The following is a 20837-nucleotide window of genomic DNA, read 5'->3' as shown; positions in this document are numbered from 1 at the left end:
GCTGAGGTCAGGAAAATTACCTCTCATGTCTCCCACACTTATTTTTCTTCTTGAATTCTTTTGTGTGGTAACTTCTTGGCCTGTAAAAACTAATCTACAGCAAGAGAGTCATCATTGTTCTGTAGTCTTATCTATTATTACTAGAGGCCTGATGCACGAAGGTTCGTTCAAGAATGGGCCTTCCTTCCCCTGGCTGCTGGCACCGCCTTCGCTCTGGCCAGAGCCTCCTTTCTGTCTTCCCACGCTGCCCAGAGGCCCTGAGCAGCTGGGGTGGTGCCTGTGTATGCAAATTAACCCACCATCTTTGTTGGATTAATTTGCATACTCACTCCTGATTGGCTGGTGGGCATTGCAAAATATGGTCAATTTGCATCTTTCTCTTTTATTAGTATAGATTGTTGTTAAACCACCACTATCTGTTGGGATCAGTTGTTCTATTCCACCACCACCATTCATATTTCAGAAACTCTTGCATGTCCATTGGAATGAGTACAGGCCCCTCTCCCCGCCTCCCCACCCCACTATCTGAAAGTTGAGAGTTTCTGTGAAACCTTTCTTAAGCTGAAATGGCCCACCACCTTAAGGCACATCTTACTAAGGGATGCACAAAGTAAACTGAGATAAAGCACAGATGCTGACAGACACAGTTCAAAGCTAAGGCAACTTGATGCTTTAATGCTGAGTTCCTGGGAAAGGAGGTTGGCTTGCAGGGTGCATGCTGCTTCTATAACAGCTTGCTCCAAAACAAATGCAAAACACAATTTTCACCATTTTTTTTCATAAATGCAAACATCGTTTTTGGATTTCTTTCCATTGGTGTAAACAGGTACTAATGTTTTCGTAAAAGCAAAGCCTAGGCAGCCTTGGTCAGTTCAAGGGCTGAACGTGTGGTTGGGTGCCTTTGTACAATATCCGCCTCAAGCTGGGATGTTTCAGCAACAGGACCTTCCTTCAACATCTTTGCAACCAGGTTAAACCGGTTCCAACTAATTACCCAATAAACAATTTAATCTTCCTCTATATTGATGACATACTCAACTTAGGAATCACCATTTATCTTCAGAAGTGGTATATATCTTTTAATTTAGCAGAGTCCCACAATAGCTCTGGGAACTAGAATTGCATTTGCATACCCATTTTTCAGATGATAAGATCGAGACTGGGTAAGTTGTGATATTTTCCTGCCACTTCAGAGGGGGAGCCTGGACTTGGAGCTCATTTGATGTAGAGTGGCCTTAGTGGCCTTACATCTCAGAGTGGCAGGTATTGCCACATTTGTTTGCACACAAATGAAAATGACACTCACACCTACAGTTTTCTATTCTATTTTTATTTTAAAAGATCTTTTTGCTAACTCGATTTTCTTTTTGCATTATTTGCCAAATGGGCCCATCTACCTCTTGAAGTTGCAGAGAACAATAGAAACTGAGAGATTCCAAAAGGATCCTTACAGTTCTTCTTGGTGTGATGGTATGTTTTTTTCTCTTTCTCCAGGCCCACCATCTGCTCCCCTAAACTTGATTTCAAATGTCAATGAGACTTCAGTGAACTTGGAATGGAGCATTCCTCAGAACACGGGTGGCCGCCAGGACATTTCCTACAATGTGGTGTGCAAGAAATGTGGAGCTGGTGATTCTAGCAAGTGCCGACCCTGTGGCAGTGGGGTCCACTACACCCCACAGCAGAATGGCCTGAAGACCACCAAAGTCTCCATCACTGACCTCCTGGCTCATACCAATTACACATTTGAAATCTGGGCGGTGAATGGAGTGTCCAAGTATAACCCTAGTCCGGATCAGTCAGTGTCTGTCACCGTGACAACCAACCAAGCAGGTAGGAAGTGGATCCACTTTATTAAATGATCTAAATGTGCACATTATAGAGAAGGGGCTTGTGTTGATATCCATGAATGATATTAAAGTTCCAAAATTAAAGTAGAACTACATGGACCTAATTATAAACCTGTGAACTGTGTTATAATACAAAAGACTCTTAGATGAACATTTATTCATTCAATAAATAAATTTTTGGACATTAACTGCATAACACACCCTGTACTAGGAGGAGGAGATTAAATGAAGACCAAGACAGTGATTGAAACCAGATAACAGTCTAGTGAGCTGGGTCACTCCATGCTAGACTGCTTTTTTAAGGGATTAGGGCTGGCCATTTTAATCACAAGGTCCATGGTTGGACATTAGAGCATTTACAGATTATTTAGGATTATAAAATTGATTTTTAGTAATCTGTATTGGTACATTTATATTTGCTGTAGTATATTTATATTTTCTATTCATGCCGTGTTACTGCTGCATGAATTGCAGAACTATTGTAAAATCTTAAATATCAGATATTTAAAAATGCAAAGTAGAATCTAGAATTCCAGCCCCTGACCCACTCATCCCGATTCCTCCCCTGAAGAAGTTTCCACGCATCCTCATGCTAATTTTCCATTCTGGATTCCCGCCACATGTTTTCCATTGCCGGCTGCCTGTTACTTATTTCTGGAGAGTTAGAGGGAGCAGGGGAAAAAAACACACACAACTATAGTTTATCCGTTAGTGAGGCTCTTAAGAACAACAAACTTTGCTGGCAAAGCATTATAAATTGCCCACAATCCTATCACCTCTTCCTGCACTTTTCTCTTAAATGCATGTTTCAGTAAGTGCACTCAATAGTTAGGTAAAATATGTCTGTACTAATTGATCTCTAGTGAGAAGTATTCCAGTGTCCCGATCCAAAGCCATTATTTTTCCACTTTCCCCTGAACTCTCTAGAATAAATAAAAAGTTAAGACTTGGGGGAGATTTTGAACTGGAGCTAGAAAGGCAAATCTTCCCCAAAGGCAGCTTCGGCGACACAAAGGCGGCTGGTCTTTAACATATGTGATATGAACTGATCATCTGGTGATGCTTTTGTCTTTAATTTCTGCACTTCCAGGTTGTGAACGCTATTAGTGGTCATTGGTTTTGTTTTTCTACAAAGACTAGAATGATTTAGGAGGTTCTGATGGCATCGCAAGCACTCTGTGATGGCCAGTCTTTGATTAGTGCTCTTTCTGGGAGAATGCCCTGGGAATGCCGCGTGCTGATCCTGGGAAATGCATTGGTGTCACTGGTGTGTCTGAGTTACAAGGAGCCAACGAGGTGCAGAGTGATCTTTGCACACCCTGGAGAGTCTGATTTGTGAGCCAGTCGATATCCTTATGTTCAGCCTGAAGCACCTTTCCAGCTTTTCTCAAAACACATCACCGCTTCGTGTCCTTCACTGAATTAGAACTAGGAATGGCGACTTTGAGGCCTTAGTGTACAGGTGAAGTCATTCTCTTTGGCAGAGAACAGCCTCTGGGAGATGTGCTGAGGACAGGCTTGGCTCCCACAGACTTTGTGGGGAGACGTCTATGGCTTTCTGTACACCTAAGGATTCAAGCCAAAGGATTATGTCAACCCCCGCCAGGCCAGAAGGGGCAAGGAATGGGAAGAAGACAGGCTAAAGATCCTCCCCTTACAATGAAGGAAGAAAACAGTCAAAGTTGGACTAACAATGTAGGTGTAATTCTTTTAGATCTAGGAGAAAGGTGGACAGGGAATTCCTCTGACACAGTGAGGTTGTTTTCTCCGCCATGGTGAGCAGTCCTGGCAGGAGGTTTGCTGAATAGGACAAAATTCCAGCTCCTTATTTTAATTTTCATGAAGGGTGATGCTGGGAAGCTGTTCAAAATTAAAAATAAATCTTTCAATAAGGAGACCTCCTATGTGGCCAGCCAGAAAGCTTTTGCTTAGCTGCGTCGTATATGTGCACAGCCCTGCCTCATTATCCTACCATAATTTGGAGCTCACTAATTCAAAATCATTGGGGGAGTTTATCTTTGATTAACAAACCCTTTCTTCATAGTAGGGCAAATTAATAATGTAGGCCAAAATTTGGGTAAATGTAGCAGCCACAAACGCTATCAAAGCTCTCTGAAGCATATTTGCACATACACAATTGTATTCTAATTGTAACTGTTTCTATTATTTCATTAAATTAAATTCCTAAGGAACCTTTATAGGCAATGATGTCTCACTCTATGAGGAATACACAGAATCAATGAATATTAGCATTTACAACCTGGAGGCCACAAAATTTTATGGCTCTCATTTTTGCTCAGTTTTCATAGGGTTCTTTCTCTCATCAGTAACATATTGAAGAACTAACACAAAATCTAGAATTCCTGGTTTTATCATCACCACCTCTGAGACCACAGATGAACAGCTCCATGAAGGTGAAATGACTCATCCAAGCTAATGTCAGAGCCAGTGACACTTGAAACCAGGGAGAGCTCCCTTCTTTTTAAATTATTACATAATTAATGGCACTCATATATTCTGCTTGGCATTCTCCCCATTTGTGAGAGCAGACTGGACGAGGCGGTGTAGCTGTAACTGGGCTTTGATCCTTGAGTTGTAGAATGTGGTGTGAATGGGCTGGTCTTCTCACGTGGCTATTTAAATCATTCTAATCATTCTAACCTACATCTTACTGTGGTGTCTTAGGGGCTATTGACACCTTTCCCTCCCCTCCTGAGTTCAAACCCAATTGACCCAGAAGACAAGACAATGGGAACTCAGAATGTCAGCTTTGTTGCTGATGAACTGATGGAAGAATGTCAGCTTTATATCTGTGGTCAAAAGGGCTAGCTGGCTCTGGTAACACTTACCCAGTGTCACCCCCAGACACGCTAGCCCAGCTGGCCAATTGTAGGCTCCCTTCCATATAAAGCGTGCACCCCTAAGTTTGCCCAAATGGTCACTCTGAGCACTTAGGCAGGTTTGAGAGAGCAGAGTGGGTGGAACTAAGACATAGTTTTTCTCCCAAATTCTCTTCATGAGATAAGTCACCCCCACTCCCACCTCTATGCCAGGACCAGTGAGGAAGAGGGGGGGAGAGGGTGGTGGGTGGGAGCTCCAACTGAAGTTGCCCTGTACAAAAACAAGGTAATGGACGTTCTCCTTAGAATGCCTTTTCGACATTCACAACCAAGAGGGGCAGAGTGAGATTCCCCTTGCAAACTCTTTCTTCACTTTCTGTCCTCTGGCAACTGCTCTGCCTTTTGTTTAGAAGGAGATGGCTCTGATGTTTATGAAAAATGGATAAGCAGACTGCTGGGTGATTTGTTTTCTAGATGGCTTTCCTTTGGTTTACTTTTACTTAAGTGGACCATCTCAGGCAAATAAATACAGCATGTGTCACTAGGAGAGAGAAATGCTGTATAAATAAAATAAGGTTTTCCTGGCCGAGCAACAGAACTGTGAATATTTTTACTAAAAATGCTGTCATGGCTTCCAGCAGATCTTAATATCAATGAGCCTGGTTTTACTGTGCACCCCCAGACCCCCTCACCTGCCTTCCAGCTATGGGCTGGACCATTCTCTAGGTTGTGTTATTTTAAATCCTTATGGAAATCCTATGGCTGATAATCTATACTAATCCCAAATTGTACTCAAGGGCAGTGATTTTTGAGTTATATTTTGCATGTGACACTGTTCCAGGTTTTTCACAGTGAAATACATCTGCTAATCTCTCTTCAGCACGGCTGTGGTGTCCTAGTGACAAACATCTTGAAAACTCTGAGTTCGCAGGAGTTCAGATAGTTGATGGATTATATAATTATTTGAATCTAGCTGATCTCTAAGATCTTTTTCAATCCTAAAATTCTGTGATTCCAAGGACATAGACATGAGCTATGAGCATGAAGAAGGGGGGCTTATTTCTCTCTGATGTTCAGAAACTGGCTCTAAAGTCAATTTCAAGAGTGGGAAAAATTCCAAAAATGCTTCAGCAGAATTATCAGAATACATCTGAATCCTGCCTTCCTTTCACCCCTTTAAGCCCCACCTTGCCAGACAAAGTATTTACTTCGAAGGGCAAAACAGTAAGCTAGTTGTACCCCCACTATAGCTATTCCAGGCTTCTCTCCAGACATTGGGCCATGTCTGGGGACATTTCTGGTTGTCTCAATTGGGAGCAGGGCATGTGCTATTGCATGTAGTGGGTAAAGGCCAGGCATGCTGCTAAACATCCTAAAATGCACAGGATTGCCTCTACAGTAAATGATTATTCAAAATTTCTGTAGTGGCAAGACTTAGAAACTCTGCTCTGGTGACATGTTTGAAAAACAGAACTTGTGACTTCATAGCAGTGTCCACCTTATAAGGGTTCTATGGTCAACCTGTCTTAGCTTGTTCCCATTGCTCTGGGCTGGGGACCTCATGTTCTCACATTATTCTCAGAGGATAGGTAGTTAGAGAAGGCCCTTTGGGGCCTCTTGTGGAGAATCCCAGTTGCTTTGCCCTTGGATGAACTGGTGCTGCTTATTAGACTGGCTTTGTTCTCTAGGAAGACAATTTTTAAAAACCACCAGGAAATGCCACACCAACAATCAAGTGGCAGAACACCTCCTGGTGACACCGGCACCACACATAGTAGATGTTTGTTGGTTAACACATTTATTTACAGTAATAACAATCAGTGAACTCTGTCGAGGAGTGAGAAATTTAATGTAACCAAAATAATGAGTAAAGAAAAGAAAATAACTAAGTACAAGAGGCATACTGTCTTTTATTGCTCAACTGGTAAGTTCCCATTCTCTCCTTCTCTGCCACCTTTTAATTAGACCTATTATGTTATTTGAATGAGATAATGGAGAACAGTGGGAATTCTCATCCTTACTGGGTGTAATTGCTACCTGCTTTCCAGATAGTAACAGGAAAGCTTCAAGGAGATGGTGGGAGAAAAGGAAGCATCTTAGAGCAACCAGTTAGGTAATGTGCTCTAGGCATGGTGGCCCTGGGCAAGGGGGGACTATTGCGTAATTATGCCTAAGGGTAGAAAGGAACATGAAAGATTCCAGGAAGTCCAGTTTGGCCTGATTTGAAAGGCATTGGAGCACAAAGTCAGAATGTAATGGTTCTGAGGGACAGTGCTTGTGTGGGCCTTAAGTGTGGTTTGAGATCACAACAAACAGAGACATCCTGGTGAGCTTGAGAATGGAAATGGGATATTAAACCCAAATGAGCTGTGGCCAGGACCAAGGCTTTTCTGTAAGCTTGAAAAAGAAGCGGGGGGTGGCAGGGGGGCGGGGGGGAGCTCTGTTGATATTTTTGAGGTACAGATCTCCAGTTTCTGTTAGTGCCTAGAGTGGGGTTGGCAAACTATGACTCAGAGGCCAAATCTTGATACTCCACCTGGTGTTGTGCAACTCACTAAGAATGGTTTGTCTATTTCCAACATGTTGAAAATAATCAAAGGAAGAGTAACATTTTGTGACATTTTGCAATTATATAAAATTCTAATTTCAGTATCCATAAAGTTTTATTGGAACAAAGCCCACTAATTTGTGTTGTCTAAGGCTGCTTTTACAGGACAACCACAGACTTGAGTGACTTCAAGAGAGTGAGTGGCCTTCACAGGGAACAGACAGGGTGGAGCTAAAGTGGGTTTACAGCTGATTGTACAGAAAATAATACAATGATCAATAACTAGTAATACAAGAATAAACACTGTTTTTTCCTACTCACAACTATAAACCTACTTTTGCCACACCCTGTATTAACCATCCCTGACCCCTGCTTTGGAATACTAAACAAGAAAGAGGGACAGTGAGAAAGGATGTTGAAAAGACGGTGATGCCCTTGCTGGTGTGGCTCAGTTGGCTGGGTGTCATTCCCTGCACCATAAGGTTGCCTGTTTGATTCCCGATCAGGGCACATGCCCAGCATTGCAAGCTCTATCCTGGGTGGGGGTTATGCAAGAGGCAGCTGATCGATGTTCTTTCACTTGCATCATTGTTTTTCTCTTTCTATCTCTTTTTCTCTCTCTTTCTCTTGTCCTTTCTTCTCTCTAAAAATCAATAAAAAAATTTTTTAAAAGAAAAGATGGTGCCCTAACCGGTTTGGCTGAGTGGATAGAGCGTCAGCCTGCGGACTCAAGGGTCCCAGGTTCAATTCCGGTCAAGGGCATGTACCTTGGTTGCGGGCACATCCCCAGTAGGGAGTGTGCAGGAGGCAGCTGATCGATGTTTCTCTCTCATTGATGTTTCTAACTCTCTATCCTTCTCCTTCTCCCTTCCTCTCTATAAAAAAATCAATAAAATATATATAAAAAAAGAAAAGATGGTGAAATGTTAGCATTGTTTGTTGGAACCAGTTCAGCAAAGGGTATGGTAGACCAACATTTAGCTTAATCTCACAGTTGAAACAGTTTTGATATTTGGCAAGACCCCTTCTATTTCAGAGGCTTTGAAGCTATAAACAAGATTTCACAAAAATAATTAGGCTTTCAATGCGCCTTTGCTTTCTTGTTCGGCACATCTTCTCCCAGTGGCACTTGGGTTAAGTGCACACTGTGAGGCTTGCCTGAGTCGCCTCAGGAGGCAGTGTTCTGATTTTCTTGCAAACGTGCATTCTTAGCACTCATTGTTGTATGGTTCCTACATGTTGGCAGCAATTTTCTTTTTAAGTAATAGTATGTGCTGCTCTTTCCCATGTCTCCTCACCAAGATGATTTCTGGTTTGCCTTTGATCTCAAGTGAATCATGTTATTTTTTTCTTACTTCTAAGAAATTTAAAGGCAAAACACATGATGAAACTAGTGAAATCTGTAAGTCAGAAATCTTTCCAAAGACATTTTATAATCTTTCAAACAAATCATGCAGCAATTGCTTTGAGGAGGTTTGTTGAAAAGTTGTTTGCACATCCTCAGAACAGCTGACTCTCCAACAACACAGGCTTCAACCGCATAGGTCCACTTATATGAGGGCTTTGGCTTTTGTTTTTTCTATAAATACTGTAAAGATATTTTCTCTTATGATTTTCTTAATAACGTTTTCTTTTTTCTAACTTAATTTATTATAAAAATATAGCATTTAGTACGAATAACATAGAAAATATATGTTAATCGACTATTTATGTTATTGATAAAACTTCCGATAAATAGTAGGCTCTTAGTTACTTTTGGGAAGTCAAAAGTTACAACTGGATTTTTTATTGCAGGGGAGAGCTCAGTGCCCCTAAGCTTCCCCACATTGTTCAAGGGCCAACTGGAGTTAGTATGTCATTGTTGGGACAAGTCTCTAAAGTAGAAGCTGGTTTGAAAGTCCTTTCTGTGCCTGAATAAACACACAATGGCTTCAGAGAAGCCAGCCTGTGGATGTTCCCATCGAAAACTCTGATCCAGCCAAGGGCTCCTCATGTTGTTTACCATTCCTAGGAAATGTACATTTTAAAAACATGTTCAATTTTTTAAAGAGAGTAGTCTCTTGATTCTAACTTTATACATAAACCAATTTTATGTTCATGGAATATTGTTGCTACCCCCTCATTATTATGCAGACTCATTCATTATGATAATAAGTAAGAATACTGTAAACCTGTTCATATACAATGATACAGGCTTCTGGTGTGTGGCACCAGGATTCGTGAATTTGTATTCAGGGTGGGTACTACACATCCTGGTAAGGAGAAATAAATCAAAGCCTTCCAAAAGAACCTACTAAATTATCCAGCTTCAAGGTTGACTGAGCAGCATAGACAAATGTCTATAGAACCTAGTGGTAATTATTGCATATGAATAAAAAATGGGTTGCATTTCTTTTTAAGATGAGAATATTTCACTGTAGAAAAATGAAAGTTGTATTTATACACCCAGGACTGAGAACTCTATTCTTCCTGACTCCTTCTCCTTCCCTCCTACAGAAACATGCACACAGGTTCATTTGTGAGAAGGAAAATTCATTCAGCAGCATTCACTCTAAACACTTGACAGTCTAATTCTGATTTGCGTTTTATTTCTGAGTTGTGCTTGTTACTTCGAATGCTACTGCCAACTTTTACACCCTCTGGGGAAGCCATCAAGGGATTTGAAAAAAGCAGTGCCCAACTGAGATGAGAAATGAACAGGGCAGGGCGAGCAAAGATTTTAGATGGGCTTCTGAATTGTCTAGCTGTCGCTCCAACTGGCTAAATTAATTACTGTCTCCTCAGAGGAGTCAGAGGAGACTCTGGACTCCAGTTCACAATGGAGCATCAATAAAAAGATCCAGAGAAACTTTATCAAAGCTTCCATTAACCCCCTACTGATGTCTTTAAAGAGTTTTTTCCTTGAAACACCAGGAAAACCAAGAGCCATGCTGCAGGACTAATCCTGCATTGAGAGATCTGAAATCTACAGGAACTAATTAAGATTCTTGTCCATGTCATCCTGATATACAGAGCTTTCTCTGAATTTCAGCATTCATGTGCTGTTTTCATGTGGATTACCCAATAAGGGAGCATCCCACATATTATATTTAGGTAAAGACTTGTGTGTTCTTTTTGTTTTGTTTTTTTAGAATTTACATTTTAATCTGTCAAGATAAGTAAGGTTTAGCTCTATCCATCAGCATTTAAAATATCTCTTTTTAAGTGGCTTTCCCCAGTATCTACCTTTTGCCACAAAACACACACACACACAAACACACACACACACACACACACACACACACACACACACCTTTTTCATTACTGTCTTTGCCAGAAGAATGAAAAATATTTCATAGGCTGTCTCAAAACTGAAATAACAGAAAAAAAGAGAGATGATGGCAGACATCAGTGTGGTCTCATGCCCAGTGAACACGGTGGCTTTCATTGGGAAATCTCACTAATGATTTGGTCCCACACATGAAGGTCAGTGCCCCGAGTGCTGGACAGTCAGCAAAATATCTGCCGATCACTGAAGAACCATATCTTGTATTCAATCCCTTCTTTCTCTATTCTGATAAACAGGTCAGTCGGCCCTAATGAACTTTACTGTGGCATTCCTGAAGGATCTTTTGTTGTTGTTATAACATAGCACAGGACTCCATTCTAAAACACAATCTATTTAAATTATCTTATGGGTGAAGTGGCAGTGATTTGAAATATTTGTTCTATTTTGCTCTCACTCTTGGAAGGAGAGGGGGACAGAAGAAGAGGAAGGGTGGACTGCTCCCTTTTGCCTGGTGTCATTCAAATGACCATCTATGGACGTGCGTTTCTCAGGCAGTCTGGTCCTCACTGTCAAAAAGGTTGTGGATAGATTATTAAAAACATCTTATCTAGGAAACTTTTGTCAGTGACTAGTGCATACAGAGAAGACTTACATATGTCACTGTAGCTTCTCAGTGGGTGCTAACTAGGGATCTGCCACCAGCAGGCTCATTGTGCATAACAAGCTTGGACAAGGTCCATCCATTAGAACAAACACTGAAAGGGGCAAGATCACAATGACTCCCTGGAGAGTTGGTATTGTCTAGATAACATACTGCAAGCTGTAAATCTGCCTCCTGAATCAACCCTATTTTTTTTTTTTTTAGCATAATAAGTGTTTATTTTGAGCATAGTAAATGTGAAGGTAGATGAGCACAGAGCTTCGTCCACGTTCCTTTATCAAAGTCAGGGGTGCAACGTACAAACAGACACTGATTTTGCATATGCAACAGACTGAGAGCTTAATTAAGTGTTCCTTCCACTCTCTAAGATAATCAGGGGCTTTTTAAAATCTGATATTTGCAGAAAACCCTGAGAGTTGCTGGTGGAGCCCCTCCTTGTGTGGGATTCCCCTGAATCTGGTCCTGGTCCTACAGGAGAGTGTGATTTTAGGAAACTTCTAGGAGGATGCTTTTGGAGGCGTGAGGATTCTTGGAGCTAACATCATTTTATTTCTCCCCATTTAAAATAGGAGCAGAATTGTGATTACAGCATGTAATTGGGATTCTTGTTTCTTTGTTTGACATTGAAAGCAAGGAATCGAATAGAGCCAAATATCTCCCTTGTGAAAAGTGAGAGTATCTTTTTCTAACCAGGAACAGTGGCCATAGAATTTAAAAACCACACATTGGGTCTGTTTCTATTTTGCTTGTTAGATAGAGAGCGAGCAGACAACTCTGGTGGAGGGTGAGGGGTGATTGAGCAAAAAAGAAATAAAAAAGAGAAAGAATTCATGGACACCCAAACAGTGTGGCGATTGCAGGGGTCGGGGTGGATGGAGTTGTATAGGATATAGGGGGGAATAAATGGTGATGAAAAAAAATAAAATAAACACACATTATTTTCACAGACCTTATTATAGACACCAATGCTGAGTAGTCAGCTTATTCACTTGTGGCTTTAAGAGGCTGATAATATAGTTAAGGAATCTTTATGTAATAAAAAGTATATTGTTTAGGAAAAATGGTAGATGCGAAGACCTTTAAATCTCATTGTTAACTTCAAGGGTATGACTTTAATTGTACATATTCTTTGGGTGGTGGCTTTTTCTCCTTCTCCTCACCTCTTTTTGTTTCAGAACACACACTGAATCCTTCCATAAACTGCCCATTGTGTGCTGAAGCCCTGCTCCAATGTCCTTCTTGGAGATCATACTAGGGGGCTATTTCTAAGTGAAATGTTGTTCTAATGAAGTCCTTCCAGTACTTACAGATTGACTCCTGGGTGGAGCAAATAATACTGAATTTCACACTTCAACAAGTTGTGTTAAAGAAAGGTCCCAGTGAGATGCTGTGAACCTTCTAGTTTAAAAAAAAAAATTCTTTTCAAGTCCTAAAAAGTTATCACTTTCCTAATACATTCTTTGTTATTCTTCAGGACTATGAAAGTCATCTTGAATTCTCAAGCACAAATCCAGTTGGAGACATCTATTGGCCTTAATACTATCTTAAAATTTAATAGCTCTGGTGTTTCAGCCTTGGTCTCATAATGCCTGTAGGAGTTTAAACTATCTGGCACATACAATTCATGTATCTGGCTGATACCCCCAATTTTTTTTAAAATTAATCCTATGGTTGCAGATTCCCAAGCTTAAAATCCCTTCTCATAAATTATGCTCCTTCTCCTAACCTCTGTCATAGCTTTAAGAGAATTGCCAAAAAGATAGAGTTTCAAATAGGAGGCTCGCAAGAGTATCATTTCATGGCCACATTTTTGAGAGCATAGCATGTGGTGACCATTTGTATATGAAGCATTTTCAAAATGTGCTGGTTGTAATTTAACCCAAAGGTCTCTGAATCTCTTCTCTCTACTTACCAGTCACTTCTTTGTGCTTGTCTACATAGCAAGCAAGAAACTGGACAGGAAATAATTGGCTTCAAATAAAATGAAGGCTTCCTTAGGTAGAGTACTAAAAACCAGCTTCTCAGCATTCTATGGTTCCTGGACATTGTCCCCTAAATATTTTGATACCCTGTGTTCAGAACTTTTGCAGACTTCTATGCAGTGAAACCAAATGGATTAAAATGGAGAGTCTTAATGCTTTACCACAATGGCTCTCTCTCTCTCTCTCTCTCTCTCTCTCTCTCTCTCTCTCTCTCTCTCTCATCTCTATCTATCTCTTTGTGTCTCTCACTTGCAACATTCTATTTAACATCCATGGTCATCACTTGTCAGAATTTAGCCTTTGTTCTTTAAGTCAAACAACATTTGAACTGGGAAAAATCCTGAGTTGTATAGAACACACAGATTTGCAACTAAAATTATATTGGAATGTTCCCTCTGCCTATCTCACCCTATGGGTGATCATCTGCAGCCTATAATTTTATGCCCTTTACGCTTTGTCAGACATTTTTTTATTTCTATCCCACCCCCCCCCCTCTATTCTCTCTATGCATTTCAAAATGAAATAAGAAAAAAACAAAGATGAATTACTAAAATGTAGTTTCAGAGATAAAAATGTTAACAGCTGGTGAAGATGCTTACAAGTTAAGGAGCTTATATGATCAATTTATGTATACCACAACTTCTTTTGAGCCACTGATGTGGTTCTTTTAAACAACCATTAGGAAAAGTAGGTATCCTGTTCCAACTGTATATGTGATGGGAAATTGGATGGCTCAGGAGATGACTAATGGGACTCTGGACCTTTCTGTCTTTAGGTCACCTCCTTGAATCTGGACTCCATCATAAGTGGTCGAAGGCCCGACCATCTGGCAGCCATTGAGTGGCTATGGTAATGGACTTGGTCTTGGTCCAGGTCTTAGTCGACAGGTGTTCACATCATAAGTGACAGTAATTGACTTCCTAGTCTTTCAACTTGGAAAACGACGGTGGCCCATCACTGTGACGGTGATGGAAGGAGTTATTCATGATATACTCAGACTCCATGGAAAGCCAAGGAACTCACACCTTGAGCTGGCACCAACCTGGCACCTTGCAAATATTGTGCTTGTCTCTCATGGGTTCCATTAGCCTCATAAATAAAATAAAAAAATTAAAATCTAATTTCAAAAGATTTTCAATAACTTAGAATGGCTAATGCTGCTTTTCTGAGGTTACATAAGCATCGTAGATTGAGGCTTTTCTTTTCATTTTGTGTTATAGTGATTAGATGCCTTCCATGAAAACTATATGTAAGGAGGGAAAAAGAAAATTGGATTCTGGGCTTCTATGATAATCAGTCTGGCTATCTGCTTTAATTTTTAAATTTTTTTCTTTGTTTGTTTTGGGGTTGATTACCAGGTCATAGCTATAATAAGTTATGAGTGATATGCTCTTTAATGAAGAATTTAATAAGGCTATTTTCAATGCCCTTGTAAAATGGTGACCAATGTGAAAAATTAACTTTGAGACTCTTTTATTAACATGAATTTCAAAGCATGGAATTCAAGGAACTTTGGTTGTTCCAGTTCTGTGAATCCAGAGTAAGTTACCATTTATTCACTCTCACCTGGGGACATGATTTGAGGGTAACTTGCTTGACTTGGAGGAGATTATTAGTAGTGTACTAGTATTAGTAATATTTTGCCCCCTCAAGTTTCCTAGGATTATTTAATGGCATTTTATAAAACTACACAAATGATTCGGGCGTCCCTGTAGCAAGTGGCAAAACCACACTTGAATTAGTTATCACAGTTAAAAAGTAAAGATGACAACAGCCACGTTGGATCTATTTATTGAAGCAGACAGGCTCTTTTAGTGACATGATCAATGTCTTACCTCTTTCTGAAAGGCTTTTTAGGGGTAGGAAATTGTAATGAACAAGGTTTTTTATTGGTCCATTTCTGGAGCAGGCTTTTAAGCATTTCTGCCTGTAAATGAAGCAACCTGAGTGTGGAAAGTAAAAGGCAAGAGCAGAGATTTACTGGGTGCATCTATCATCCTGGCTTTTAGTGTATGTGATTAATACATCTTTAATTGGGGGCTGATCTAGACGCTTTGGGTGTCAGAAAGCTAAATGTTACAGCATTGTCTCACGGTTCCTCACGCAGCAGGACGATTAGCAGCTGTCTGAGTAACAAAGAGAACCTGAAGCCCACAGCAAAGCTTTTATTTTCCAGATTTGGAATGCCTAAAGCTCTCCAGTGGAGTCGACAGCTAGAGGAACAGAAACCTTAATTCACAGCCGCTAATCCTTTTCCTCTCTGTGTGCTATATTTCTGCTAAAGAGAACCTTTCCTTTACACCAACCTTATTCTAGATTATTTTGGAGGGCATTGTTGATCATGGAGGGGATCACTTTGCCTAGACATCTTCATCCTGTCTAACCAAGACACCTACCAAATAATTTCAATTAAGAGTCTATACTAGATAGATTTCAACATACGGAGGCGTATTGAGACAATTCCTCTTCCTATGTTTATTTCATTTTTCTGTTGTTGCTGGCTTTGCTCCATCCATTTTCTTATCTTGAAGCACTTGTCTTTCTCAGGCTAATTCTTATGAATTGCCTTCCAGAGGAAAGACTTGTTTTCCTGTTTGCTTGGAACCGGCATTCTTATTTAACAGGAAATACACACTGGGTCCTGCCATGTTTCTGTTGGCAAGTGCTGGGCTCTCCTTGTCAGAACCTGCCAACAAATTTCTTAGCAAGCAAACAGAAAGTAAAACAAGCAGCTCTCAGACAAAACAGAAGACACACTTGAACTGCATCAGAGACACAGGTGCTTCTTAAGTCATTCTCAATTCATTCTGGGGGACGTGGGTCTTGGCTTTGAGATGGACTGTCACTCACTTGTAATTCTACAAGTAATGGTATGACTGTACATGTAGTCACGCTAATTCAAGATAGTAGCTATTTTAAAAAGTAAAACAGTCCTTTAAGTAAGGAATTTTCTTTACTACAGAGAGCAAGGGTTACTGTATGACTCCGTATCAAGCATAGTGATTAAATAGTCACCCCCCAAGCCTTCATTTACAAAAACTTAGATCATTCATGATACCTTTAGATCTATACCTATGGTGTTAACTAAAGATTTTGTCTTTATGGTGTTCTTTCTAAAATAACTTGAATACTTCACCTTTAGTATTCTTAGTTAATATTTGTATTTGTTTTTAATAGTTTTAGTGTGAAATGCATACACATAGGAAAAATCGGGTTCATGTGTACAGTCAATAAATTATTGCAAGGCAAACTTTGGGTCAAAGAATATAACATTGCTTACTTTTCATTGCTTTCTACTTCTCTAACTCCAAATACTATTATTTTATTTTGTAATTGATTTTTTTTTTTTTTTTTTTTTTTAGTTTTAGTTTTAGTTTTAGATGATTCCCTTTTTAGCTCTTAGGTAGTTCTGAAGTTCTGATGTGATCAGTGATCATGTCTAATTTACCTCTAGGTTTCCAGCAACTAAGAATATACATAGATACCCAACACATTGCAGATTCAGATTGCTCTGTTACTGATGCTGCTGTTGATGCTGTGGGAGAACAAGCCCTTTAACATTCAAGTCTTAACTTCTTACCAGTGAGAGGAGAGACTAGGGGATTTTTATAGATTAGTGCTTGAAAAGTGGGCTCTAGGACCTGACTTTTAAATTCATCACTTATAAACTGTAACTTGGGACAAACTATGCAAACTGTCTATACTTTATTTTCCTAATCTATAAAATGGAAATAATAATAGTATCTGCCTCATAGTTTGTTTTGTGTGTGTGTGTGTGTGTGTGTGTGAGGATTATATAAACTAATCCATGCAAGGTATTTACCATAATAGTTACTCAGTAAGTGCTAATTCAGTATGTGTGTTATCATAGACATGTGATATATGGAAGGAGGATTACATGCTTTTGAGTCAAGCAGACTTGAATTTAAAACTGAAATTCTATAGCTTTGGTTAAATTATTTAATTTCTCTGTGCTCTGTGAATTTCCAGGTATGAAATAAAACATGATAATTATAACTACTTCAGAGAGTTGCAAGGATTAAATAATTTTAAGGATGTGAAAGTGCCTTGCTGAGGAAGCCAACAGCATCTTTTTGCTCATCCTTCTCTGTCTAGCTCTGATTCACATGGCCCAAATTTTCAACTGTGTAAGCTGTTAACTGGGCAATGAAGACTAAGTGAGCTTTCTTCTGAAAAGAAAACTCAACCAAGCCATTTTGAGAACCTCAGTCTGTTCCCCTTTAACATTAAAACAAGCTCGGCTCAATATTTCAGCCCAGTGTTGTGTGATTCTGTTACAGCCCTTCATGTTAGCAGACCTGTGGCTATGATTGTGTCCCTGCAAAGCTGCCCAGTTGGCTCCTGCATTACTAACCTCAGGGGCAGCACTCATCAGTGTGTCACAAATGTGTGGATATAGGCTCACTGTGAGTGCCCAGGAGCTGGCGTTTCTAAGAGGGAAGCTAGAGGCCATTCAGGCAGCTTTAAACTGAAGCTCAAGCTTATGTAGGCCTCAATACTACTACATTTTAGTCAGTTATTTATTATATGAAAATGTCACTATAGGAACATGCTTCTTTTTTGCTGACTGGGCTTCACTTTATTTGAATGGGTCCTTGTTGTAACCCCAATGTCAGTTATTAGGTTAATGCAATAGGAAAGTATTTCTTGATCAACTTGTATGCAGTTAGTAATGCTGAGGGGAGGCCCCAATGAGGGGCTTCCAAGATGGAATTGGGCAGCAGCTGGCAGATTGTAGGCAGATTGTGTGTTTATGCATCAGGACTAGAAGAAATTAATCTCTTCAACCCAAATTCCATGGCCCAGAACTCATTCACATGAACCACCCTGCATGCTAAGGGTCTGATGTGGCTAATATTTCTCTATAAAAGATTTATCTAAAACTGCCACCCATTTCTCAGGAAAAATAAGTAAAGTAAGAGTGCAATTTAAACGATTTGTAGTCTTACTCTTGAATCACTTAATTAAAGCATCCTTAGTGTTCCAAAATCCGATTCCCAATGTCATTGGGAACATGGGTTTGTTGTGTCCTTCAGTAAGTGTTACTGTGGCCTGCTTTTACTATAGTATTTGTTTAAAATAGACTGCATGTATTGACCTTGGATATCACTGTGTGGGGAAAAAGCACCCATACACCTTTAGTATAAGCTTAATTAATTTTAATAGTTCTGTATTGAAATATGCATGAACTTCATTTAATTCAGAGCCTTCTAAAATTTCAACTGAGAATTTGGTTCTAGGACTTTTGGTGAAGGAAAATAATTCCATATCAATTTTGGAACAATTAAGTTTTTCTATACCTGCTCTTGATTGCTTGCTTGGTTTTAAAACCAGTTTCAGTTCTTGACTATGAGAAAATGTGCTTAGGTGTTTATTAACACCTAACATCAGTTAGAAACGGTGGGTGCAAAGCTGAGATTTCTGAACATCAGTGACATATACAAAGGGGGTGGATGGGAGTGAGTCATTTAATGCTTTTTACCTAAAACATAGCAGAGTGCAAAGGAGATTGTGTGTATAGGAAAGCCCTCTGTACACTGTGGAGTACCACAAAATACTGCAGTGAAAAAAAATTGACTCCTTGCTCTTTGGCACCATAGGTAGTGTAAAGCCCAGAGAAATCCTTCCCTCCCTTTGGTGGGATATGGAAGAAAGCAATTAATATTAGCACCCAGAGTTCTTAGCATCTCTGTGACGGCAAAACCCTTCATCACAAGGATATCATTAGTGCTCTGAAGCATTTAATTTGGATGCTTGACAGAATTTTAAAATACACAAACCTTTGATAAAGAACAAATCCGAGCTGTGGCGTTGAAATGAGAAAGAAAGGGGGAACAAAAACCACCTTAAGCTCCGAGTAATTAAATTTAAATATGCTATTTGCATTAAGCAGGGAGAACTATAAACTGTGGGCTTATCAGTGGAGGACCCCTCCAATAAACATCATCTCTTTAAATTCAGGTCCCAGGGAGGGGACGGAACCCTTCTGTGGTTAGGAAGTCATCTTCCCTCCAAACCTTGGCCATTGTGTACTGCTGACATCCATGCTTTAGGTTTCTTGACTTCTATAAAGGCCTTTTTTCACCCTCTCTTGCCCACAGGCCAGAGACCTTTCTTCACGTCTGTTCCCTTCCTTCCTTATTCCCTCCACCCACCTAATTTGAGCCAGTAGTGAAATGCAGTCTATTTCAGCTAATTCACCCCTCCCCAGAGGGGTGAATGCCCCAAACTGTTGTGAATTCACTGCTTGTGATGCTGGACCCCCCAAAAAATAGTTTTATAGCCCACAAGTGGAGGTTTGAAGTGAATCCGTCCTCCCTTTCTTTTCTCCGTATCTCTTTTCCTCTTCCCCATTCCACTTGGGTGTCACAGGGACCAAACTGCTGCAGTAAAATGACTTGTAGGTGTTTAATGGCAAGTCATTGAGGAACTAAATAAAAGAAAATTACAGCATTCACACCAGTGGGGAGCAAGGAGAACTGCTGAGCTTTTTAACCAAAGAAAGTTAAATTTACCATTTTCTGAAAAGGAGCCACCTCTGTTTGACATCAAAGCATATCCTGTAATTCTTCCTTGGGAAACGTACCACTGTTAGAAAGTCATGATCCAGCCCCTAATCTGTGCTGTTTCTGTTTATCGAAAACACACACAGAGATAAAACCCACATGTGCCTTCTGGATGCATTGTGGTCTGCTCTTAAACCAAACGGAACCACAGGCACACGGCAAATGGGAATTCCATTTGGAAAACCTCCTCTGTTCCTCAGGGATATGTCAGATTTTGAATATGGAATAGTTTGGGGGAAGGGGAGTTTATCTTGGCTTTCTAATAGAAAGCTCAGATCATTTGACCTCTAAGCTTTTGTGAATTGTTTCTTTTACCCTCTTAGGTTTTGCTCCATCTTTAAAAATGATATTTTACTACCATTTTTCTTGTTTCCAATAGGTGTGTGGAGACAGTCTGTTTCCCATGCTTAATCTTGCTGCCCTTTCCCCTGACTGCAGAGGGCTCTTTACTCTATTACCCTGACACTTCAACAATAATGTCCTTTGGATGTAATAGCCAATGGCTTCTCCTGGCAGTGACTGACTGAGCCTGCATTAGTGCATCTTTGGAGAAGCTTTGCTGTCACAGAATTCTCGAACAAGGGATGCTTGTGGCTCTTTCTGGATTTAGGATTATGATTTGAGGGTGGGGGAATCCCCACACCACTGCACCTTCCAAGATAGGAAGTCAAGAGGACTATTTGCATGTGCCCTCCAGATACAGAGAAGACATATTGAGTGGGTATCAACACCTCACTCAACCAAAAAGAGCGGTGCCTCAAAATGCTGCCTGTAACAGGTGCGGTGAAGCGAATTTTAATGTAAACTTACATTTGAATGACATTTTACAGGCTGTGTGCTCAAAAAAAAGTTCAGAAGCATTGCAGGTCCCATAGAAAACAGACTCCAGTTATAATCAGAATTGTCATTTACTTCTCTTCTGATTGTCAATCTCTTAGTTAACCTAAATAGCAAAACCAAATTCACCAAAGGTCATCTGAAACAGGTGCAGATAAAAAGTTGTTTTAGGGATGACTTACTCCTGGTACTTTAGACTTAGAAAACCTTTTTCCTGTCCACACAGAGTATTTTAGATTTTAAGATTTAGTTCACTTTTATGCA

The 20837-nt window shown here is 40.1% G+C and overlaps 1 protein-coding gene across 1 annotated transcript in view; it reads left to right on the top strand.

Moving 5' to 3' along the window:
- EPHA4 (EPH receptor A4) overlaps positions 1-20837 on the top strand; it is a 137036-nt gene that overhangs the window by 75302 nt on the left and 40897 nt on the right. Inside the window, exon 5 of the mRNA XM_081095395.1 lies at positions 1495-1833. Coding sequence (XP_080951521.1) covers positions 1495-1833 — 339 coding nt within the window. The remainder of the gene's footprint in view (positions 1-1494; positions 1834-20837) is intronic.

Source organism: Myotis nattereri (genome assembly GCF_964212035.1).
Source record: "Myotis nattereri genome assembly, chromosome: 7".
NCBI classification, from domain to species: Eukaryota; Metazoa; Chordata; class Mammalia; order Chiroptera; family Vespertilionidae; genus Myotis; species Myotis nattereri.
This window is presented reverse-complemented; position numbering and strand designations above follow the sequence as displayed.